We start from the raw sequence: 25,608 nt of genomic DNA, 5'->3' as shown, positions 1-25,608 counted from the left end.
TATCAAAAAATATCAAAAAAAAACATCAAATTAGACTTAAAATTATTGAAAAAGTTGAAAAAGATTGATTACCAATTAATTGAACTTGAAAAACTCAAACAAAAAAAAATGGACGTGCCGGTCTGAACCGGTACCGTATCTGGTGCTAACTGATAATTAATACAAGTTGGCACACAATATGCACCAATTCAAGGTCTGCAAAACCATTATCGAGAACCGTATAGGTACATTACCATTTTAGTACGGTACTGTCGGTATAGTATGGTATCTATCCATGCCAAGACAAGCTTCCAACACTTTTTTTCACTCCCATCTATGGTACCATCCAAAACCGAGTGGTATGGGTTGATACCAGGCAATACGGGCCACGATACGCCCCAAAATCTAGGGGTATGGGGCGCTTCTATTCAGTATGGACTGGAATGAACCGGTTTGGCTCATATACCAAAGTGAACCTCAGTATGGTATAGGCACGGTGATCAATATGGGGCGGTACAGGCCAATACAACAGACCTTGCACCAATCTATCTTGATATAACTCAAAAGTGACCATGAAAGAACCAAAATGTAAGATTTTCAAGGCATGATAAATGTAATATATAACATGACACAAAATTCTTAAAAAAGAATTGGGATAGGAAAAAATCTGGTAAAAAGGATATACCAAAGTTAAGAAAGACATACCCCACATAAAGTCTATCTTTAGCAACATCAAAGTAAAAGTTTGACAAATCAACAATGGCAAAGCGCTGTATGATCTGAAATTAAAATATATATATATCAGAATCCAAGGACATGCAAATAATCAGTAATATATGCATTAAATATAGGCAGAGGAACATTAAATCTAGTTCAATAAATCCTCTTTAGACATTCCAGTGGTGCTCTACAACAGGCAAATTTTAAAGCATAAAATACACCTTCTAAGTAACACAATGAAAACTGCAGGTATTGTTTTTATTGCCTCACTGTTTATTGATCCAGAAATTTACACGTAGTGGGAACAACGTCAAATCCACTGCTAGCTTTCCAATAGAGGTTTTATCAAAATTCATTCATCTCGGAACTTTATTATGATTACAAGCAAATTCCCATATTATATGAAATGAAATATAGTCTTTTTAATGAGAAAAGAAATCTATAAAAGAATATCCTAAAAGATTTGATAAGGCAAATCTTATTCTAAGAAGTTCTACCAACACTTGGGTGCTGCATCATGTAACACTAAACAGAAAATCCTGGTTTGAAGCTTCAAGATGTGACAGAAAAATCATAGGTATCTAACTTGGAAAAACAATCCTAAACTTCTTAAAGTTTCAATGAGTCTTATATCCTTGTCTAAATAGAAAACTTCTCAATTTGCAAACCTTATTCTTGTCACAAGAAACCCTAAAAGTTGCCCTACTTTTTCAGAATTTGTTAAACAACAATTATACTGGAGAAATTTTTATGGAAGACACACAGGGAGTCGTCAAGGTTCTCTTCATACAATTCATAAAACTAAGAGAAGGTAGTTTTGGAAAGGATGCAAAAAGATAAATGTTAGGGATAGATAAAATACCTACCGAGGTATTGAAAGTCACGAAGTTAATGGGAATGTCAGCACTCTCCCCTTACCCACCTCCCTTTCCACTAGTAGCTGGTCACTAGTAATGCAATTCGATTGTCAGATAGTTTAGTTAGAATGAACTGTGAGATGGTTTATGACGGGGCCATTGGTATAATATGGAACAATGAGCAAATTAAGAATTTGAGAGGAAGTTTCTTCAATTAAATTCTAACTTTTCGAATCTCCTCATCTTTCTCCCAATGAATGTAAATCAGGCCATCAATAAACCTCATATATATTGAATAATTTTAAGCATTAAAATTACAGCTAATCAAAGGAAATATCTCATTCTACCCCAAGCAAACTCAATTGATTGTCCATATGCAAAGCAGAAATTTGAAATACAAACAATACCAAGCAAAAAAAATGTCATAAGGATTTACAAACTGACTCAGCACTATACCATTCCAACACTAAACCAGCACTAATATGGGTGCTGGGACACCAAACCATCTGTACTGGCTGTAATAGTGCATGCTGGTACCATACCAACTATACCAACTGGTATCTATCTTTTCATTCTTTCTGGTGCTGTCAATTTGGGTGCATACCGTCAGTACTGGTACTGTACCAATATCATACAGTTGAAAAATGCTATGAGGCTTGGTACCAATATTTAACACGTTGGTATGTCATAAAAATAGAAATCCTTAAACCAGCACATGATACTGCTAATTAAAAGAAAATAGTAACAAATCAGCTAACTGTATAGATCTTAGTACATAAACTTTAACAAGAATGGACTACAGCCCCATAACTATAAGTAATTAAAAATAGACAACTTCATGTACCTGGAAGATCTTGTAGAACTGATAGTTTTCATAACTGTCTCTGATGGCATCCGCAATATTTTCAAGTTGAAATAATGCATATTTGTCAAGTTTGGGAAGCTCACTGTATGAAACAGCATTCTCTATCTATATAAAAAAGAAATGAACATCAATAAGAAACAAATGATCATGGACAACAAATAACATAGGTACAAACAATGTGAAGAAGACAAATTAGAGAATAGATCATGGACAATTAAGAGAGTCCAATACTCCAATGATTTTATAAACAGGAGACAAATACATTAGACCACCTGAACATACTTTCCAATCATGCAGATTTGACAAAAGAAATCGCAATGTTCCTCGTAATTTTCTATACATATCAGACATCTGACGAAGAATTTGAGGGCCAATCATTACATCTCCAGCATAATCAACGCTGGAAACCCAAAGACGGAGAACATCAGCTCCATAAGCAGGTTCATTCTGCAGAACAGGGAACAAAAACATCACAAACTATAAACGAGACAAGAAAATTTCTTAAAGCATCTTTTTTTCATTTAAGACAAACCTTTATGTTTTTTCCTCCACTAATAACAATTTCTGGATCCACAATGTTACCAAGGGATTTGCTCATTTTCAAACCCTTCTCATCGAGTACAAAACCATGTGTTATAACACATGAATAAGGAGCCTTTCCTGAAAAAGCATGGAGGCATTATATATATTATCCATTAATATTGGCAAATATACCACCGAAGATTGCAAAATAACAACAAGCCTCAGAAAATTGAACATTCATGATGAAAGAAACTGAAAAAAGAAAAATGAAGCTACATACTAACAAGATTCACTTACTTATAATTGAATAAGTATAGCTGCTGATTCTCACCTAAAATTCATGAACTAACTGTTACTAGATGACTAAACTTGTCAAAAACAGCATTACTTTAGAATCATTTGCAGCATAGGTGGTTCTTGTTGGTAGTCTGGTGATGAAATTAGAAGGGGTATGCATCAAACAACAGATGTAATTGAAGATGGACAACAAAATTCAAGCGAAGGTGGAGAACGTTTGCATCAAAATCAGATAATTTTGATTTCAGTGGTATTATGTGCCACAAACCAGTAAATTCGGATAATAGGACATAGATGGAGGAATAGATAAACTGAAATAATTGGGAAAAACAAATGAAAGGAATAAAAGGAGACTGCTAAAATCATAAGAACACTTGAGGGTTTAAATTATTTGAGGGTCTAAGGTATCAATATTTGTTTAATGAAGTGGTCCCATAGTGTTTGCTTGATAAATTTAGAATGAAAGACCCTGAATGGTTATACAATAAAAACCACAAAACATCCAATCAAGGAGGATTGCAACTCTATTTTAGATAAATTTACATTAATTATAGATGGACACTGACTTTGGTTAAGGTTTTTTTCAAAAAAAAATTCTAAAGTTCTCTCTCTCTCTCTCTTTTTTTTTGTTTAGCTTCACCATCCTCTTTTTCTCACAAACTAGATATATTGTATCGTATCAGAAGATTTCTTTAAAACTTTCAATATGCAGTGTTGATTCCACTTTTGATTTTATAGCTTCTTCAAATTCAGAAGAACATTTAAAATTTTTCTTGTATCAAATAAATCCCAATATGATCATATAATTACAAATGCATGAGCAATCTCATTATGGTTCAATCAGAAAAATTTGGCAACAAAGGTCACATCGGTAAGCTACAAGCAAGATCTGGTGCAGTCGAACAAAGAAAAGGGGCAGCACCAGCTTGATGTTATTTTATTAAAATATCTAACACTATACAAGACATCATGAAAACATCAAACATTTTGTTTCCTTATAGGAGAATTTTTTGATGGTTGCTAGTTTGAAGACCCATCAACAAATTAGTGTGCACAACTAAACAGTAATTATAATGAAATCTATGCAGAGTGATCACCAGAAAATAGATATGAAGTCCTCTGAATAGTTCAAATAAAAAGTCCAGATATAGTTACCTGTTGAAGCAATACTGGTCAACAAAGAGCTTTGGAACCACCCTCTATGCTGATCTGTACCTTCAAGATACAAATCTGCTGGAAAACTAAGACCATCCCTTTTCCCCAAGACAGCAGCCCAGGATGAGCCTATGAAAAAACAGACAAAGAAACGGCAATTAATGATCTAAAAATTATAAAGAACGTCTCAATGAAAAATATCACAGGAAAGTATCTGATACCACCTCAAAAGGATGCTTTAGGAACAACGAGAAAAAAAGGAACACTTACAAAAATGAAACTAAATGTATGAAGTACATAGTCAAAAGTCTCACGAGCAGTAATATTCGAAATATATCTGATGCCAAATTAGAGACTTCAGAAGAACATTATCCATGAAAGAACTACAGAAATCAGTAAGATACCACCAATTCTACCAAAACAAAAATAAAGTAGATATATTTGTTATCAACTTATCATCAAGTATTTACCCATCTAAAGCAGTAACATCAGGTATCACTTAAGAGAGTCACATGACCAGCACATGAATTTTAAAAGTAGTTGTACCATCAACTATTTCAACAGTTACTTAGGGTCATTGACACTATCCAAAGTATTTTTTTTTTCTAGCTGCCTTCTGTCCATCATTTCTTATTATGGTCATGTTTCCTTCAGTGACTCCTTAGATCATTCCGCAAAATCTGCACTCGGATCTTAGTAGCAGGAAACTTTGCCCAGAGTAATCTACCTACTTCAAAAACTCCCAAGAAACTCGAACCGGTGCCTGCTCCAGTTTCTGGCAACTAAAACTTAGACCACCTCTTGCAGTTCATGGTTAATATGCTACCATCTTAGGAGTATTAGCTGATCAAATGTTCAGCACAATGTCATGATGAATTGATGATTGTCTATGCTTGCTCGAATGGATACTAGAGGCAAAGTTGCATACCAACCATACCATATAAAAAGTACGCTTACAGAAATTTTTCAAAATGCACCATGGCACCTCATTATATGACCTACTTATCACAGTGTGCATCTTTAACTTCCATGGGCTGTATAGACAGATGCCCGGCTAGAGACAAAGATCTAGCCTGACTCTTATTTCTCGACTTTCATATTTCAATGTATCATAATCATTTGCAACACCACACTGACCTATTCACTTCCTCTTCAGCCAGCCCAACTCTATATATTTGTGCATTATTCAGTTTACCTGAATATCAAGCAATAAGAATGTTCCTTCTTGGTAACCGCAAATTTAGATCCATTTTCTATTTTTCTCATCCTCAAGTACAAACATTATTTTTGTACAAGATGGACCAAAACCCAAATGATTATGGGTAAAACTAAAATTCTAAAACTACATATTCCAAGATGTAGGAAAACCAAGACAAACACCAAGCTCCCAACCAAGGTTTGTAACATCGGGTCATACCGTATAGATACCATGTTGCTACAGTGCCAATATGAGTCAATTCAGCATACCAATACTCGGTAAGTCCCCCATATCAACTATCGGCTAGGTACTAGTACGGTAAGGGATGTCTTGTATGGGGCGATAGACACCAGTACAATGAATTTTGCTCCCATCTATTTCTAAACTATATGATTGGCAAGTGAATGACGGTAACAACTAAAATGATAATTTTGACCAATAAATCTAGGCCTGACGATTTGGCATCTGAGAGTACAATATCGTGATGCTATAGGTACTGAAGAGTATCCAAGATAGAAGGATTTTACATAAATACTAAATATTTGCCCTCGATAGGAATGGTAAATTCATAAGGCTCAACCTGAATAGTTGGGACAAGGCTTAATGGTTGTGATTACATCAAGTTAACAATGAATGCTTGCTTGTAAGAAACAGATTTGACCAATAACCATTTACCACATAGATGGAACCAAGGAGATGATTATGATTCCTTTCGACGTAAATAGATATATGCATAAATATTTTTCAGATTCACCTAGAATGAAGTATACTAGACAATAGAAATTCTATAAGCTAAATTATTGCTGAGTAGTAAGGCATGAAATAATAAATAGCATCATAATGTACCAGAATCAAACCAAACATCCATTGTATCCGTTCCCTTCTGATACTCCGAAGCTTTGTCACGATACTTATGAGGAAGAAGTTCCTCAGTTGACATGTACCACCATGCATCACTACCCTTATTTGAAACTATAGCTGCAAATGTAAAGACCAGCACATGTGATAAAATCATGCATAAGCATCACTACCAAACATTTTGTTCAAAAAGAAACAGAAAAAAGAAAAGCAGAAAAGGTATTGTATCCAACCTAACCAGAATTTGAGAAGATAAAAATTAAGTCAATACTTGATTAAGAATAAGAAAAACAACGTAGGATTCACAACATATACAAGATTAAAGAAAATAAAAAAAATATGGATAATAGTTATGAACAGAATCTGCTAAGCTTTTTCTGAAAACTCTGACCATTCTTAAACTTTTCAAATTATCCAAACTTTTCACTTTTCATGCTAATTCAAAAAATTAAATGAGAAACTCAGTTTCTTTTTTATTATCAAGAAAACCACAGTTCATGACCATTGCACAGGTTTTGGTCTGCTAGTCACCACATATCCAGCATCTCCTACTATATATCAGATTTTGTAACCAATACCGCTCAACATTCCTCAATCTGGAAGATGCAAAACATACTTAACATGAACGTATAATATGTGTCGATCAATTTCGAAAGTCTTTTGGTCATCGTAGAATGATAAAGACAGAAAATGAGTATTAAAAGACATTAAAGCAAGAAGTCAAGTTCATTTATAAAGTCTAGCGCATTATTTCTGGGTTTTCTCCTAGATAGGTTTTTCACTCAACAAAAAACAAATAGATTCATAACAGACACAAGGATGCAATTATGTTTTTAAGCAATGATGCTTGTTTTGGGATGGTAATAGGTAACTTTTGTGTTCTTTGTTTTATAACCATAAAACAATTGGTCCGTTGCTTCTCATACAATCGCTCTTGACATAATGGATCCACCAAACATACATCAAATCCATGAATCTAGGGGGGAGAAGAAAAAAGGAAGCTAAAGGGCTTCCTTTAAGAATCATCGAGTTCCCCAGACATTCTGGGGAATTCAACAAATACAAAATAGAAGACCTTACTTGGGTTTATCTGCAACAAGAAACTGTCCCTTGTCTAGAGATGATCGATAACAGCCATAAACTTATAGACAAATTCTAGAAATATTTACTTTGTTTCCATGCAGAAAGTTTATTAAAGAACTATAGCAGCAGGCTTTGTCCTATGATCCAATCCATATGGTTTCCGACCGGATGAACCTTATGATCCAATCCATATGGTTTCCGACTGGATGAACCAAAGGTTCATCCATGAAGTCAAAAGGATGTTCTTCGACCAGTTTTAACCACAATTCTGAAGAACTAAGAAATCAGAATCTTCAGAGCTTATTGCTTTCGTCCATGACTGTACATTTTGGTTTCATTAGTATATTCAAAGGAGAAATCAAATATTTATATGGTTCTAATAAATAACATGCAATGATAACACTTAAAAATCACCATTATACTATGGATTAATTATTTATGTGCAGAGATCAATATAAACTATATTGATTGATATAATTCAACACATAATAGTTCAATTTATTAACAATTTTATATGCTCATAAAAGCATGTATTCGTGTTGGTACTTGGTAGCCCTGTTATGATTTGCTTGATAAAGCATGTATTACGCAAATCAGGCACTGACCAGAACACCCCCCCCCCCCCCCCCTCCTTCCTGCAGGGGTTGGACAAGGTAACAAACACAAAAGAAAGAATGAGAAACACACGAAAACTTGCATGATGTAAAACAATCAGTTGTTTCTAAGGCATTACTTTCCAATTATAAAATAATAACTGAGTGGGGTCATGTGCACTCTATCATTTTAATTTTTGATAGCCACCATCCTTTATAGTTCATGTCTCCAAAATTTATAAATAAATATCTTATAAGTTGTTTCACTATCATACTTCACTTTCCAATAGACAAGTGCTGGTTACCTTACAACCAAGGCGCAACCTTACAACCACCTAATCCCAAAGCGCGTCCTTACTTGCACCTGAAAAGCCAACTGTGGATAATTGCCCATCCCCGAAATAGAGTAATTCCTGCCCTGCCAGTAGGAATGATTTTCTCTCTGCTGTGGCCCATAAAATGTCAACAAGGATCATCAATCAAATAGAGGGGAGTCCTCCCCAACGGATAGATAGCATCCAACCAAGGCTTTTTCCTGGTCTAATTCTATACTCCATATTTGATGAAAGCAAGAAACATAGAGAGATAAAAGATGAAAAAAAGAGTCTAACAAAGCCTACAATGAAAAAGATATGGTTTTAGTCATTCCAGCATATATTGCAAGCAGTTAACCAACAGTATCGTAGACTATATTCCTTCTTCTTTTTCATTACTATTGAAAAATCAATGCTCTGTGTGAAGAGGACAACTTTTCTCCTCTTCATTTTCTTTTTTCTTATACCCAATGTTTTGCACAGTGAGGCTGCTTCAACCAATCAAAATAGAAGAAGGTTTCACGATAAAGTAGGAGATCTTAGATCACTTTTGTATATTTATCCTCTCCTAAACTCAAACTCCAGTTTGTTCTTGCACAAAACTGGTTAAACTTGCGTGAAACAAGTTGCAGACCATCTGACTTACCAGTAAACTGAATTAGAAAACAGAATGGTTCCACAGCTAGCTCTGATATGACAAAGAAATGATTCAGTTTGGAAATGGATAGAATGCATGAATTCTGAATTAATTATGTAATGTTAAATGTTGTTCCTTGGATTATTTAGATGATGACTGCATTGTAAACCAAGAAGAATTTGAAGAAAAAAACAACATGCTGTTTGGCATCACTTTCAGAAATAAAAAATAAAACTTTTACTTATAGTACCGGTACCGGTCGGCGTACCGGTGGCGGCCCGGACCGGTACGAAACGGTCCCGTACCGGTCCCATACCGGTTCCGTACCGGTCCCGTACCGGCTCTCCAACAATAAACCACCGGTACCGGATTCCACGCTGATCCGGTACCGGTCCCAGGCCGGATCGGTACGTACCGGCCGGTACGGCAGACCATGACTTAGACTTTTCTAAATTTTAAGAATACAAACATGTTTGGTATAGTCAATTACTTTTAAAAACATGAACATGGCAATGATGGTAACAGGGGCAATAGTGACGGCAATGGCGGTGTTGGTGGTAGCAATGACAGTAATGGCAATGTGGCAGAGGCGGTAACAGCGATGGCAGTGGTGTTGCAGCAGAGGTGGTGGCCCTAGTGATTGTGATGGCTACTGTCCAGTATGGGTTTCAAAGAAACCCAATAATTCTCTTTTCCAATCTCTTCTGGTTGAGAAGTCATTCACCTCATTTTGAGTTTTAATCTCCTTCATCCAAGAGAACATCTACATATGTCTTTGCATCCAAAAAATTTTGAGGTGAAGTAGGATCAAGCTAGGAGTGAAAATAGTCAAAGTGTTTAAGAGATGAAGGGTGGAACCCGGAGAAAGTGAGACAGAGAGGGAAGGGAGAGGGTGAAAATGGAGAGAGAGTTTGGGGAGGGTAGAACTAGAAGAGAGGGCTAGAGGGAGTGAAGATGTGGGATAGGTTGAAGTCTTCTTTGATGTGTGGGAGACAAAGAGGGAGAGAGAGAAAGAGGAACATGGAACAGAGAGGAATAGGGATATTTTGGAAAATTAACATTAGCTTCCAGATGGTTCGGTTGATTAAGTGTGACAAGCCATGTGGGACATCCAGGCTTAGCTGCTTAGCTTCCCTCCTAAAAATATATGCTCCTTACATGGATGCACATTGTCACGCCCCCGCCTATGCGGGGCACGTGAGAAACCCAATGCCCACGTGGAGGCTACATGAGGGGGAACATGGAGCTCTCCTGTCAGATATTATCCGGTTTCGAGGCCCGCACGCACCGCTCAAACCTCTTCCCGGTTTTGTTTTCCACCCAAAACGCGTCTGCAGGATTTGGAGACACCCGCCTCATATGCCCAGGCTCTGAGTCCTCACACCCTTCCCACCATCGAACAAGAGCCGTCGTCGGCTCTTATACCAAATTTCACGCCCCCGCCTGTGCGGGGCACGTGAGGCACCCAGTGCCCACGTGGGGGCTACAGGGGGGAACACGAGACTCCCCTACCAGATATTGTCCGGTTCCGGGGCCCGCACGCGCGCCGCACGCACCGCTCAGACCCCTTCCTAATTTTGTTTTCCACCCAAAACGCATCTACAGGATTTGGAGACACCCGCCTCATATACCCAGGCTCTGGAACGAGTCTTTCCGATGTGGGACTATTGGACCTCACACACATATGCATGTAAGGGAGGAACTAGTTAAAAAAATTCAGTTTATAAGGGAGGAACTAGTTAAAAAAATTAAGTTTTAATATCTGCATAACATAGAAAGACATAAAGCAACATCTCTTGGCTGATCTGAGTTGATATATAATAATAAAAGAAATCAGTTGTATACAGCATAAGTCTACATAGCCTATCCAAACAATGTAATAGTGCATTATATATAGAATTCTTATGATAATGGTTCATGACAGATACTGCACCGGAAACACGGAAACAGGGAAAATATAGAATTTGTGTTTACATATTAATGCTAGAAAAATTCTACAATCAAAGTAATGGTTTTGAAAACTGAAAAAAATATAAGAGAACAAAATTATCAATTTATTTTGTAAGTGGAAGTATTATATATCATATTTAGTGATAGTCTCTTACCCTTGATATGAGCAATAGTTTCCTCAGTTATCAGTGGTTCTTTCGAGTGCACATGATAGAAAACTGGAATGGGAACACCCCAAGTTCTTTGTCGTGAAATGCACCAATCAGAGCGACTAGAAGTCATAGCTATGATTCTATTAACTGCCTGCAGACATGATATGCATGTCATAAAATGGCACGATTTGACATTTTTCTCATAAAAAGTGAGACCAGGAAAAAAGAAGATGAACAAGGGGGAAAGAACTTTAAAGATCTGAGTAGACTGATCAAGAAACATTCATCAATAAATAATCTACAGATCATGATGAATATGATCTTTTTAAATTAATGAGACAGCATAACAGAAATTCTGAGTATCAGCGGCAAAGTATCAACAGGAATGTTACAAGCATCACTTGAGGAAAAACAGGGAAAATAGTCCACTTTGATGTAATTTTATAATTACGGTCACAGTTAAGAAAACTGTACCTGAAAAAGACATTTAACCAGTAATTTGTAAGACAGTTTCCTGGCTGTAATTTAGTTTTAAGAATACAACATAGACAAGACATATGCCTCATGCAGTACAAGTTCCACTTGGTGAGGCATATGTCTCATTTAAACCTTTCTATAATTAGGTGAACTTAGGGTGTGATTTGTTGTCTGAGTTTTCATTTTTCGTATTCTTGTTATATTATTTTTATTGCAGTTAACTTATTGTTATCAGTTTTGGAAAACAATGACTGGCTTACACCTTGGACCTTGCCCCATTGTAGGTTAAAAGTTCTTGTGATATGCCCCATGGCTCATACTAGAAAGAACGTCTGGTAAACTGCCCACTTACTAATTATGCACCTTTGATAACCACTTAAAAGCACATTAAAATTATGATTTTCTTCAGTAGAACTGAGCACTCAGTCCCTGTTCATGATCATCAAATAGATTGAAGCAACAAAATCTCATGTACTTTAATGATTATCCAATGTCTGAAACCATGGACCCAAAAAACAAAAAAAAAATATTGAGCAGTACCTGTGCAGGAATCCAGTTCACTTCATTAATTGCATCCATAGCAGTCTGCCGGAAACCATCCACAGAAGCAAACCACTGTTCCGTGGCTCTGAATATTGTTGGCTTCTTTGTTCTCCAATCATAAGGGTACTTATGCTCTAGAAAAGAATGAAAATGTTCAAAATAGGGAATATAGTCCAATACACAACTTCAACCTCAAATTAGTGAGGACTAAGGAGAAGGAACGACATCTTGATCATGTGACGTCTCTACTTACTATATGGCTCTTCTAAAATCAGTGACAACTGTTCGTCCAGATATTTCACGACAGCAGCATTACCAGACCCGAGGACATCTAAACCACTGAACTGTCCAGCTTCTTCCGTAAACTTTCCTTCATCATCCACTGGAGAAAGTATAGGTAGTCCATATTTCAAGCCAGTTGCATAGTCTTCCTGACCATGGCCTGGGGCAGTATGAACAAGTCCTGTTCCTGACTGTGTTGTAATATAGTCTCCTCCTAGGACAACAGGACATTCCTTGCCACTCACAGGATGTAAATACCTGGCATCATAGTTTAAAACCAGAACTTAGCAGAGATTTGTCAACAAAATAAATTGCCATAGCAACTCTAGAAACAGCTCCTTGCAAATCTGCATGCTTAGAAGAGTAGAATTTGTCATGTGAATCTGCATTTCAACTTTAGTAGTAATTACTACCACAGTCATATCATAGTAATGAGAAACATAATATGACAACAGTGTGCATAGAATTTTAAAAGTACATATATATGTTTCCATGTCAAGATGTAACCTGAAATTCTCCAGGGCTGATCCATGGAAAGTTTTCTTCACCATCAGTTTCACCCCCCACTTGGATTCAAGTGTTGATACAAGCTCTGATGCCACTACTACAAAGGCCTTTGTTTGCCCAGCTTTCAAAGCTCTGCTGAGATTTGCTTGTTTCTCTTTAGATAATGCAGTGTCTTTTAGGATGGAATGCACTTCAGCCACCACGTATAGAAGCTTGGGATTCACTGCAACAGCTGGAAGATGGAAAAGATATATTATTTCACAAGGATGGCACTTATTTCTCTTTTTTTACCTTTAAAAAAGCCACAACAGATTGAATGAGGCAAATAGTGAGTTGATGCAATGTGGATTGGTACATGAAAGATAGGACCTTAGTAGGATATATGTTAGTCATATGATAAATTGGTGTGGAATTGGTGATGTGAGAAATGATCATGTGCATTTACATATGAAAGGTAAGGTGGGGTGGGTTATTTTGCATTCAACAGGCCCTCGCATTTACATATGAAAGGTAAGGTGGGGTGGGTTATTTTGCATTCAACAGGCCCTCGTAAATTAATCTTGATATTATTTTGAGTTTGCTTCTCCAAATCTGGGATTGTCTAACTACTAAAGAGGTTTTTGAGTAGGCGTGGTAATCATGTCAGGTCGGGTCAGATACAGGTCGGATCGGATGTGGGTTGGCTCAAAAATCCGTCAACCCGAACCCAACCTATTTATTAGATATGTCAAAAATTCAAGTTTGAACCTGACCTATTTATTAAACAGGTAACCCAATCCGACACACATAACTCATTCGTAAATAGGTCAAGTCAGGTTAAACAGATTAAGTGGATTTTTAGCAGATTAAATGGATTTAAACAGGTCAAGCGGGTCGAGTTAAATAGAACAAAAATATGTCAAGCAAATTTTAAACAAGTTAAACAGATCTTAAACTGGTTAAATGGGTCGAGTATGATCCAACCCAATTATTAAACGGCTCAACACAAGTTAAACGGATCAAAGATCTAAACCTGAACCCAACCTATTTAATAAACAGGTCTAGATGGGTTGACCCGTTTATGACCCAAACCCATTTATGTTAAATCCGAACCTACTTAAAGCGGGTCATTCATGAGTTGGGTTAGCACGTTGGGTCATAAATTGCCACCCCTATTTCTGAGAGCAAATTTGGGTTTGGATAAGTTTGTTGTGGATTAACTCCGGATTTGTTTAACCTAGTCTGGTTGATTGAATTAGTCTCCAGCTAAATAAATCAGGTAGGCAAGGTTTACGCTAAGTAGGATAGAGGGATGCAAATCATTGGAGACCAGGTAAGACCGTGAGAGTTGTCTACTTTACACAATAGTAGAAGCCTTTTATAATGTTCTTCATGCACCTAAGCTCATCATAGTTTGTTTTGAGGAGCTTTTGTTAGTCTTACTTTCACTTTTGATTTCAGCAGAGATCCACACTATTTGAACTTTATTAAGCATGTAAAATTTATTTCAGATGGTTAATTTTCATGATATTAATCCTAGTAATTGTAACCTATTTGACTATTCATAATCAAGATGTTTTCATCTCAAAAGACACAAGTGAAACTAGGCCAGGTAGCAAGATAAGATGAATATGAAAGTTAGCCAGGGAACATTGGGCACCCACTCAGTACTTTGAACCGCACACAAGTGAATGCTATGTGACCTGAAGGTCTACTAGAAGCCTTTAGGGCAATCCAAGCCCAGGCATCTCTCAAGTTGATCCGTTCCGACATAGTAAGAAGACTGCTTTGTGGATACTTGAACCAAAGGGCTTTGCTGTGCTTAATCATGACCTTACACTTGTTGATCATCAATTATTTGACCTCACAAGACCAGGGCATCAGATTGCTTAGAGTCCCATGAGTCGTGGTTACCTTACACTTGTTGATCATCAATTATTTGACCTCACAGGACCAGCGCATCAGATTGCTTAGAGTCCCATGAGTGGAGATTAAGTATCAGCCTTGGATGAGGTTGAGGCTCTTTCACTGTTTTGTATTAACCATGTTAGATATTAGAGAATTTTAAGAAAGAAATCTACGCTCAGTAGATCACTCCTGCAATTCCATACATTAAAATGGTCCTGCAGAAAGAGGAAATTGCACTAATAGACACAGGTCCATGACTGTGCAAGCCAACCTTCTGGTCAGTTTACAAGCAGATGCACCTTTAATTGCTCTTTACATCCTTGACAGGTTGCCTTCCAATGTGCCAATAATACCTATGAGCTCTTCAGGAGTGGAAAGTAGAACTTGACTAATTAAAAGGCATAGTTGCCATGGTGGTTTTAAAAAATAAAAAATAAAGCTCATTCTCATCATACACCCTAAGAACTCAAAAGGCTCAGTTTTCAACATGACAGGCCAATGGGGAATTATCTGAGGATAACACAGATGATATTTGAATTCAGTTAAGCATTACTTCCTGAGCAACAAAAAGGCCAGGAAAGAGTTGAATACTAAGAGATGCAGAGGATGATTCTCTACCTATGCTTGACAAAGGTGGGAGAAATGATCATTTTGATGTGCCAATAGATATCAGAAATAGCATGATTGTAGTACCCATGCCTTCCAAAAAAATCAGAAATGTTTAATCCAAGGCAGGTAGATTTAAAGAGATCTGTCAAACTTTGCCGTGCCAAAGAAAATTTTCATGAAGCCAACATGCATGCATCCTTTACCTTTTTATTGGTTATTGAACACATGGATAACAAAGATAATTTGTGTAACCAAAACAGAAACTTCTGCAAATATTTTATATATCTAAATTTAAAATAGCAATTAGCCATGTTAAGTGTTCCAGTCACAGTTAATTCAACAAACTAACAATTTGAACTATGCGACTCTTACCAGCATTTGCTGGAATAGTCCAAGGAGTAGTCGTCCATATAGCCAGACATAAATCTGAAAGAAATTCCTCAAATAAACCATATGAAGCTGGAGGAGCACTAATAATCTTGAAAATAGCATATATGCTTGTAGATACGTGCCCTTCAGGATACTGCACAGTATAACATGTAAGGTAAAAAGAAGGAATGTGTTAGCCATTACAAACCGCGAGACCTCATATTTTGATATGGCACAACATTTTCTGCCTATGATTATATAGATAAAATAATAAATCATGCTAAGAAATACTAAAGAAACAGCATGATTGTACAAGAAATCATGTTGAACTCTTCTGAAGGCTGTGGAAGAATAAGAACAAACTGGCAGGAAAAACCTGCAGCCGACTCTCCATGCAGCCAGAGCTTTCTACTGCATCCTATAATATGTTTCATTGGTACAATTACTTACCTAGTTATAGGAATCGCTGGCAATATTTCAAGAAACCAGAAATCTTAGCACAAGGCACAAACACTGAAAGATCAAAGAGAATTATAAGAATCCGACGGTGTGAGTTGCACCCATTATGAAGGCGAGATGTCTCTGAGGCTGTTGAGGTTGGAAAAGAAATATTACTCAACTACTAGGTGGCCAAACATTAGTGTGTCACGAAACTACAGCATTAGTAAAATCCCATGTACCAGAACTTCTGAATGTTTTGAATGGTGTACTTTCCAAAAAATCTTCATTTATTTGATTTTCGTTTGGTTTCGTTTTTTATTTGATTCCTTTTTTTGTTGGAAGAAAGTAGTATCTCCGTGATTAGTGGCCTCGAAGTAGGGTATGCCCCAAAAGCCATTAGGCATGATGAACATAGTATTTTTAGATTATTCCATAGGTGTCTTTCCTATAACAATCATAAACATTTAGAGGGTTGAATCACACATAGGCCTTTGAGCCAGAAAAGAGTCCATAAGTGTCTCTTACGGGAAGAATGATCAAGTGAAAGGTTGTGTACTCCATGAGGAGAATTGAATCATTATAAACACTTGAAAATGGTTCACAACTGTGAGTGAGGTTCACCATCACGCTAATATAGTTGTCTGTATACAATATCCAGTAACGGATTGGAGTGGCTATCTTCTCATAGCCATCAAAGTAATTGACTTTGCACTGTCATATTGGATATGTTTGATACTGAACGATCAACTAGCTGAGATCATCTCTTGGAAACTACTATTGGAGTTAGAACTGACGATCTCCTATGTAAAGCATTCAAGTGGTCCCTAAACCTGACGGCACAACTATCCACTGCGATTTTGGTTAACAAATTTAAGGCCAAACTTGTCTACTGAGTACTGACTGTAGTACTTGGATTCATCCTTGATAAAGAGCACATGCTTATTTTGTCCTGTCATGAGTGAAGATAAGGACTGTCCAATAAGGAATCCAACTATGGCAGTTTATTCATATTAGAACAGAGAAACTTCTGGCACGAGCCCTAGTACCAGGCAATGTTTTAATCGGATCATTTTCATATTATAAATATATCTATTTTGAGTATAATCAAAATATTTCAAAATGTTTTGTGCATGCATTGGTTTTCAGTTGTCTAACACTTGATCCAAGATACTAATGCGTCATGAAATCAATTGGCTATATTTTTCCAACAATCAATCAAGGATAAAGGGAAGTAGAGGGACTGAATCTCATGAATAGTTATGCATGAGGGAAGATTTTTCTGTCCATTTTATCTACCAGGGATTAGCAGAATTATGCATCTTTATGTATTAGGAGGCTAGTCCACCTTACTTCGTTGTGATTATGGCACATTCGTTAACATGGGATATGATAGATAATAAACCGAAGTCTATGTTGGAATCCCATACTTGTCCATCAACCTTCCTTTCTCTAAATCTTTCTTGAGTCCTCAACAAACTCAGAGTCAATCAGATTGAGCAGAAGGACTAGATCTTGGTATAGGAATTAGGTCATGTGGGCTATTAACTTGGTCTTATGGATCAAGACCCAAACCCTGGTTAGGGTTTTCTATGTAGCCATCTTCTAGGACTAACCCAAGGTGGCCGACTACATTTGGTAGCCTTGGATGGCCTACTACATACCTAGGGTTTCCTGGTGGCTGTCAAATATACTAAGGTTTCCTGGTGTGACGCCCCTCCTATTATAAATAGGAGGCTTAGGGTGTGGGGTTTGTAGAGTACCCTAGAGATCTCAAGAAAAAGATTCCTAGTGTCCCGCCCGCAAGAGATAGATAGAAAGGAAGAAAGAAAGGTGAAAGAGACGAGGAGTCTTCCAAATAATGCTTAGAGAGCATACCATGTGCGAGTCCTCTATGTGGTGCCTAAAAAAGTCTTCATCCATCTTCTCGCTTCATTTGTTAGTCCCAAATTTGCTTTGCAGATACTAATCTATCTTGCTATGCATGTAATCTATATTTTCATGGTTATTTATTGAAAAAGAGCGATCCAATCTTAATCTTTCACTGCATCAATGTTGGACCGTTTGGTTCATTTGCTACCCTCAATTGTCATCCAATCCATTACATAATCTAGCTACCATAATCAGAATACATGGGACTTTCATATAACAAATGTGCTTTTGGTGAAGCAAGGGAACGATAGTTTTAAAAATTTTCCACGATGTGTTAGGTCGTTAGATACTTCTCAATTATCTAGCAACAACATTGTTTATAGGATGTAGAACCATAAAAGATTTGGTAAATATTTTCATTATTATCATTAATAGTATATCACATTGATTTACATAGAAAATTAAGAGTTTCCAAATTTGACTTAATCTTATCAACAAGGTACGTCGTCTCGGTACTAAGCTCCGGATCAGTGCCATGCTATCATTGTATCAGTATGGTATGATATTGGGCTGGTTCGGCGTACCGAGTATTGGTAAACCCTCCGTACCATGTACTAGTGCTGAATCGGTACAATACAGTATACTCCATACCACCCAATTCAGTACGGTATGGCACACCATGCTTATTAATATCATAGTCAACTTACATTTAGGTTGGCAATCATACCACTATATGGTCACCAAATGTTATCTTTTATCGACATCTTTATAGGATAGTTGATAGTACATATAAACAGGTTTACCTCATTTTTCACTTAAAGAGTGCTTATGAGATGTGAGCAGCAAATTTGGAGGAACAATAAAAATCTCAAATGCTTCATAATAGATTCAACATTGTTTAATCTCTTTAACATGGCTTTCTCCAAAAAACCTTCCTCCTCCCCTTCTTGTCTTGCTCTTGTTCTATTCCCCTTTATTATTTTTCTTGAGGACATGTTTGCTTTGGCACCAAGCTTCAGCTTTACTATAATGTACAGATATGGGCAGAATAACCCATGATTCTAGTAAACATTAAAACCTCAACCCAAGATTTGGAAATCTTACCCTGTAGTACATCACTTCTATAATACCTAATTACCATGCATAACCCAATTCGCAACAATAATAGTAAACATGTGTTTTGTGCTCTTTTTTCTAAAGAATAATTTGGAGCACAACCAATTAGAATTACCCGGGTTAAATGGTTGTGGAACAACATAACACCAATGTATATAAACACCAACTCCTTCCACATGTAGGAGGATGTGCCCACTGAGCTATAGCCTGGTTTAGTGTATACAACATATAATATTATGAAATAGATGTAATGGAATACTCTTCTCAAATTAAATCATCCCAATTTCTACTCCCTCTTTATAAAATTAATATTTCAGAGAAACTTTAGAATTTAAAACCTCTATTCACTCAACATAAGTTTTGCATAAAATAATAAATTCAGTATTGTCATTGAAAGAGCTCAATTTCTTACTAATTACTAAGGTTATGTTGAAAACTGAAAAAAAATCTTTTTTTTCTTTTTGAAAACTGAAACCCAAAAATTGTTTTTGTATTCATTTGGGCCATATTTGGTGGCAGCTGGCAACAGTAGCGAACGGTGACCGGGACAGCCAGCAGTTGCAGCCAATGATGATCGGTGGCATCGGCGACTAGTGCCCGACTGTGGTGGCGGCAGCTGGTGGCAGGGCGGTGGTGACAGAGACAGTGGTAGTGGCCATGGGTGGTTTTGGTTTTCAAAAACGTGAACCAGATTTTTAGTTTCCACAATTTCTAGAAACTAAAAAAGAGTTTTCAAAAAAGTGAAAATGAAAACTGGGTTACCAAACACCATTTCTGCATCTGTTTTTGCATTTTTGGGAACCGGTGGTGATGCCAAACAGGCTATAAGTCTTGTGGGTTATTTCCACCTACTCAAAAAAATTTAATATTGTTCCTAGATCTAACATAAATTAAAAGCTGCTGCACGATAAAGGTATTGTACCACAGCTTATGTTGCAAGTTTTGCCAGTACCTGAACATGTCCAGTTGTATCAATTCCAAAACCACTTATAAGGTGCAAGACTGTATCATTTATTTTGACAACTACTATCAGCAAAGTTAAGAATAAACTTCAGAAAAACTTGGAGAGTGATCCATTATAGTTTGCTGATTGCAAAGTCCTACATTTTATTCAATCCAGCACATAACTGAAAAATCTGAATGCAAAAGCATCCAAGCATCCAATTCAGAATTTAACCTTACCTCTAACTCAGCCTCTGCAAGAGCTGTACGTGAGGATGGACTCCAATGAACAGGCTTTCGACCTCTATAGATGTAACCCTTCATGGTCATCTGACCAAACACTTCTATCTGGCACAGCAAAATGAAGAAAAGAATGTCTTAGTGCTTACATTTTCAGATGCAACTTAACATTAAACATTATTGAAGCTATAAAATACGTCAATATAAACATCTTTTAACCAATATCATAATTTGATAAATGGGAAGAAAGCTCTTCTCAGCTAACAAATGAAATGACCGTAGCACATAAAAAGGTCATAAATCAACAATGACAACAACAATTTATAGAAAAAAAATATGGTATCGAGGAGCTCATTCTCAACTTCATCCCCAAATTGGTGGCATTTGACTTTCATGAATAAAAAAAAAGAGCAGAATGGTAGGAAGGAGATTATTAGAGTTTTTTTTTTCCGGAAGGGGTAGGACCAACCTGAGCAGCTTCATATTCTGGAGAAAGGGTTAGATAAGGATTGTTCCAATCTGCCCATATTCCATAGCGCTGTGAGCACACAAAATGACAATTCATGTAGATGGTATGAGATCCTCAATGTACATGTTAACCTCAAGAGATAAAGAGGAATACTCTATAGCAATATAAAAGCAGAAAAAGGTCGTGTGGTTAAGCCATTTACTTAATAAATGCAAATAATATAGGAAAACAATTTAATATTTTATCAGAAACAACAGGAATACCATATAATCTGTATGGGAAAATAGAAAATAGTAATTCACTTATTACATTTAACTAATAAATCTATATGTTTAAACTTTAAATGAACATAAAGATGTGGACAGGGTATGACCTTGAAGGATTTCATCTGAATGTTCACAGTTTCTTTGGCAAATTTAGCAGCTTTTTCTCTCAACTTTAATGGTGTTAGCTCCTTTCTGGCATCTTGATCCATTGACTGCAAAACTAAAGCAACAAAGGGTACTTGTCAAAATTTGGGACCAACCGTGTGAGCATGTAAGGAAGGACGCAATAGATTAATAGGAGCGAGAAAGGATTAAGGAGCAGGTTTTTGAAAATGCAACAGGATGCAATAAGAGCACTATGCACCTATATTAAGCTCTATTTTTATGAAATTGTGTGCATTATGCACAAGGTAACTCATGCAAGTATTAAAATGACCGAATTTTTTTATTCAAACTGATTCCATAGTGTTGATGGAGCAATCTGAGCCATTTGTTGGCACTGTGGAAACCAGCAAGCTCGATGAAGAGGCAGCTCTGATCTAGAGGCTTCAACAAAGAAGTCGATTTATACGTATTTTCTGTTTAGTGTTATCCAATAAGTTTGGCATGGCCCGACTTGTCCATTCATTCCATATAAAGAACACCGATATTGGACTAATAAAATCCGGCTTTCATTTAGCAGCAGGTTTGTCAAACATGGTATGGTGACTTGTTCCCTAAATATCAATACAAGCCATCTATCGTCTGCCAACTATGGAACTGAGTAGGGAATTCTGAATTATTCATGGGCAATGATGAATGTTACCTAGCACAATCCAGAGGCCCCTAAAGTATGCTGGTCTATATAAGAAGGAACACCCTTCTTTACAAGCATTCAAGTCTAGGTGCACAAATTAGTTAGGGTCTACCTTGTAATTCTTGGGGCTCTCTCACATGGTTGAGGTGCCTATGTCCAAGGAGCTTGGCTATGTTTCTACTGCTTAGGATCATGCTCAAGGACTGATTTCAAGAAGTTATACATCTGACTTATGCAAGAAAGAGTTTGTGCAATTGCCAAATGAGCTTTTAATGCTGTAAAAAGGCTGAATCTGTCCTATATTCTACAAATATGATTATACTGAAACAAGCATAGAACAATATAGCCAATATTTTTTGAGAAGGAAAAAAACCTTACCTAATATGCTTTAAATTTAAAAATTATAGTTATTTGAATTGTCTGTATGCATGAATTTAAAGATTAGAAATACAGCTTCCTCATATTTCTGCATTCAACTAGATTCTTGAAAAATAGCGGAAACCTTGATTATGCCAGGACAATTAGAACAGAAGTTTCAGACCAAAAGCAATGTAAGAAGCCACCTGGTCAATCAACATAAACAGCATGCACCAATGGAACACATAATTTAAATTGGCACTTGCCTTTTAATTCTATTGGAAGGCCATGGCAATCCCAGCCAGGAACAAAACGGACTTTGTAGTTTTGAAGTAGCTGCAGCAAGCAAGAAAATTTTTGACCCAGATGATTAGGGTAATGATATTGAATTGAAAGGACATCTATAAATTGCCATATACATAGCTGACATGAAGGCACATACATGTGCTTAAAGTACTGAAGAATAAACATATATCTGAAAAAGGGGCACTGAAGAATATGCATGTGTTATACCTATACCTATATCCACAAATATCAAGTAAGGGCACTTAGATTGAACTATTTGGACCATATAGATCATAAGATCTCACTGTGCACAATTATGTGGCTCAGGTCCAGACAAGATATGGTGTAATATATGCATTGCAAGGAGATCTTGCAACTACTTACAATAATAGGCAATGCACTGCTTGATTATCAGCAGGTGATGCATTGGCAGAAGGACAATTGCATGTAACATCTTCATGATGCAAAGTTGCTACAAATTGCAAGAATTAGTCACAGACATCTGAATATCTTCCCCGAATTTTGCTAAAAATGAAGCAAGCCAGATGAAGTTCTTATTTTCAATTTTAGCAGGCAAGCTCAACCACTGCTCTGAAATAACACAAGCCAGATGAAGTTCTTGAAAGGGATTTTGAAAGAATGCTCTCATTTTCAATTTTAGCAGGCAAGCTCAACCACTGCTCTGAAATAACACAAGCCAGTTATTCTTCCATAAAATCTCCCAGAAACAACCGCAACTGTAGATTCTGATGGTTTCCATTTTTCAAACGTCTGAGCTAGCCCAGGACAGAAATCAGCATATGCAAGTTTTCTGAAGCAAATATATGTGGAACTTAAAGATACTCAGGCATAACACTTTTTTTAATGCATTAAAGCCGGTGGAACTCTTTTCTCTTGCTCATATTTTCAGACCATGACATACCAAAAGCATAACCAAATCAATTCTCTTACTTTGTTGGCTGAACCAAATGGTATAGACTCTAATACATGTCAAATGGGTCGATGGGTCCTCTGGGTTAATGCAGAAATTAAGATAAAATTGAAATCATGAGTGCATTAGAATTTCTGATCAGCCCTGGGACTGAAGTTTTTATGAACTACAAAGGGTGGAAGCTCACATTCAATGGAATAATCATGCAGCACAGACAGCTATGATTAGAAAAAGAACAATTATATCAAAAATTTGTGTAGGAATAAGCAGATAGTCCAGCAACATGATTTTTGAACAATTATATCAAAAATTTGAGTACACTACCACAGCTTTGGACACATGCTCTCAGGAACAAGTAAAGGCACTTGATTTCATTTGATCAATCAAGAACAGTCAAAGGTCAAAGTTTAACAATAAAATATTCTAAAAAATAAAAGAAAGAAAAAGGCAACATGAAGAATACCTTGTACCGATTAATAATATCCTTTAAAATTTTATTCAATGCATGGCCCATGTGTAGATTGCCATTAGCATATGGTGGACCATCATGAAGAACAAAATTACCCTGCCAAATCAAAAATTTAAAAAAAAATCATGCAATAAATATCAGCCATTTCTTTTAACACAATAATAATACAGCCCACATACCACTTAAGCCAATAAAACCCACCCCGGTGTTTCCATCCACCACCCTCTGAAACACCTGGTTGTCCTCCCACATCTTCTGAATCTCCGGCTCCCTCACCACTGCATTGGCCCTCAAGCCAAACGTTGTCTTGGGCAAATCCACTGTGTGCTTATACTTCCCCTCTTCTTGCTTCTCACCTTTCCAAACCATCAAAACAAATATAAATTGCAAATGAATAAAAACTAAATCCTATCAAAATCAAATTTTCATGAAAGAGCAATTTGAGTCCTGCTCAAGATTACCCCATTATCAAGAATTGAACATGATGTTCCATTTATCACACTTTTCAAAATAGGCGATCTCAAATCTGTATATGCTGAACCCAAAGTTAAACACTAAACTTCATTCAGAATTACATTTTTTCCAAATAGATAGTGCTGAATCTACTGAAGAGACCCAATACTGAGAATCAAACACTAAATTCACTCGAAATCAAAAATGACAAAGAACCAAGAGTAGAATATTAAGTACCATTCAATATGACATATTCCCAATAGGTTTTCTGGATTCTACTCAAGCTTACCCAACAGCACGAGCAGAATACCCAATACGATCCAAAATCAAACTTTTCGACAATGGAAAACCTGGATTGAGTCATGAGGACACACAACCAATAATAGAACACTAAATACCGTTCAAAATCGCATTTTTCCAATCGGGAAACTTCGATTCCACTCAACATCAGCCAAAACAGAGAGCAGAGTACCTTCTGCTGCTTTCTTCGCTGCCATCACAGGCCCTCTGGCTCTCCTTTTCGAACCAGAACCAAGACAGCCCTCGGTGGAATCAGTGGAAAAAGGGCGGGCGAGGAGAACCGGCCTAAAAGGGGCAGCCCTGCCGATAGAAAAGCGAGTCCCTTGTGAAAAAACCTAGCATCAAGAAACCGATTAGATGCTTCCATTGATGAGATGAGGGGAACAAGAAAGAGAAAAAAGAGAGAGAATACGAGGCAGGAGGAGGCTCGGGCGGCCATCTTGGCTTCAGTGGAGGTGAGCAGACTCGAGAAAACGGAAGAAGCGAGGAGCACAGCGGCGTCCATTCACCGGCGGTGAGGGTTCTTGGGGTTTGGGGAGCTCGCAGCCATAGCTCCGGCGGTCCTCTATGTATGGCCTTTGGGTTGGGGGATAAGGGGTGGAATGAGAGGTTTTGGTTCACCTGCTCCGCATGAACAGGTCAGGACTCACCGGAAATGGGTTGTATTTGGGTCCAAGAGAAGCCTGTTTTCGCTTACATAGGAGAAGCCTTTTTAAAGCCTCGTTAGTTTTGGATTGGGCTTCAGGATTAACGGTGGGTCAGACGGCCCCAAGACCCCAAACATAAGTCCCAACGCTTTTTTTTTTTTATTAGAAGGGAT

The 25,608-nt window shown here is 37.1% G+C and overlaps 1 protein-coding gene across 6 annotated transcripts in view; it reads right to left on the bottom strand.

Annotated features, from left to right (window-relative positions):
- LOC103704979 (isoleucine--tRNA ligase, chloroplastic/mitochondrial) overlaps positions 1-25,419 on the bottom strand; it is a 30,880-nt gene extending 5,461 nt beyond the window's left edge. For 2 of the 6 annotated variants that reach the window (XM_026803790.2, XM_026803788.2), the window contains exons 1-19: positions 25,201-25,419; positions 24,961-25,123; positions 24,237-24,391; positions 24,030-24,131; positions 22,617-22,686; positions 21,305-21,417; positions 20,932-21,000; positions 20,463-20,570; positions 15,858-16,008; positions 12,990-13,221; positions 12,454-12,740; positions 12,198-12,334; positions 11,184-11,331; positions 6,440-6,571; positions 4,396-4,524; positions 2,954-3,081; positions 2,704-2,868; positions 2,401-2,526; positions 685-758 (exon numbers count right to left, since the gene is read on the bottom strand). In XM_026803790.2, the coding sequence (XP_026659591.2) occupies positions 685-758; positions 2,401-2,526; positions 2,704-2,868; positions 2,954-3,081; positions 4,396-4,524; positions 6,440-6,571; positions 11,184-11,331; positions 12,198-12,334; positions 12,454-12,740; positions 12,990-13,221; positions 15,858-16,008; positions 20,463-20,570; positions 20,932-21,000; positions 21,305-21,417; positions 22,617-22,686; positions 24,030-24,131; positions 24,237-24,391; positions 24,961-25,123; positions 25,201-25,293 (2,582 nt within the window). In that variant the 5' untranslated portion in view covers positions 25,294-25,419. Of the gene's footprint in view, positions 1-684; positions 759-2,400; positions 2,527-2,703; positions 2,869-2,953; positions 3,082-4,395; positions 4,525-6,439; positions 6,572-11,183; positions 11,332-12,197; positions 12,335-12,453; positions 12,741-12,989; positions 13,222-15,857; positions 16,009-20,462; positions 20,571-20,931; positions 21,001-21,304; positions 21,418-22,616; positions 22,687-24,029; positions 24,132-24,214; positions 24,392-24,960; positions 25,124-25,200 lie in introns of all 6 variants that reach the window. The other 4 variants (XM_017842230.3, XM_017842228.3, XM_039129482.1 and 1 more) reach the window with 4 other exon arrangements.
- Between the last annotated feature and the right edge of the window lie 189 nt (positions 25,420-25,608).

Source organism: Phoenix dactylifera, chromosome 8, assembly GCF_009389715.1.
Source record: "Phoenix dactylifera cultivar Barhee BC4 chromosome 8, palm_55x_up_171113_PBpolish2nd_filt_p, whole genome shotgun sequence".
Classification (NCBI taxonomy): Eukaryota; Viridiplantae; Streptophyta; class Magnoliopsida; order Arecales; family Arecaceae; genus Phoenix; species Phoenix dactylifera.
This window is presented reverse-complemented; position numbering and strand designations above follow the sequence as displayed.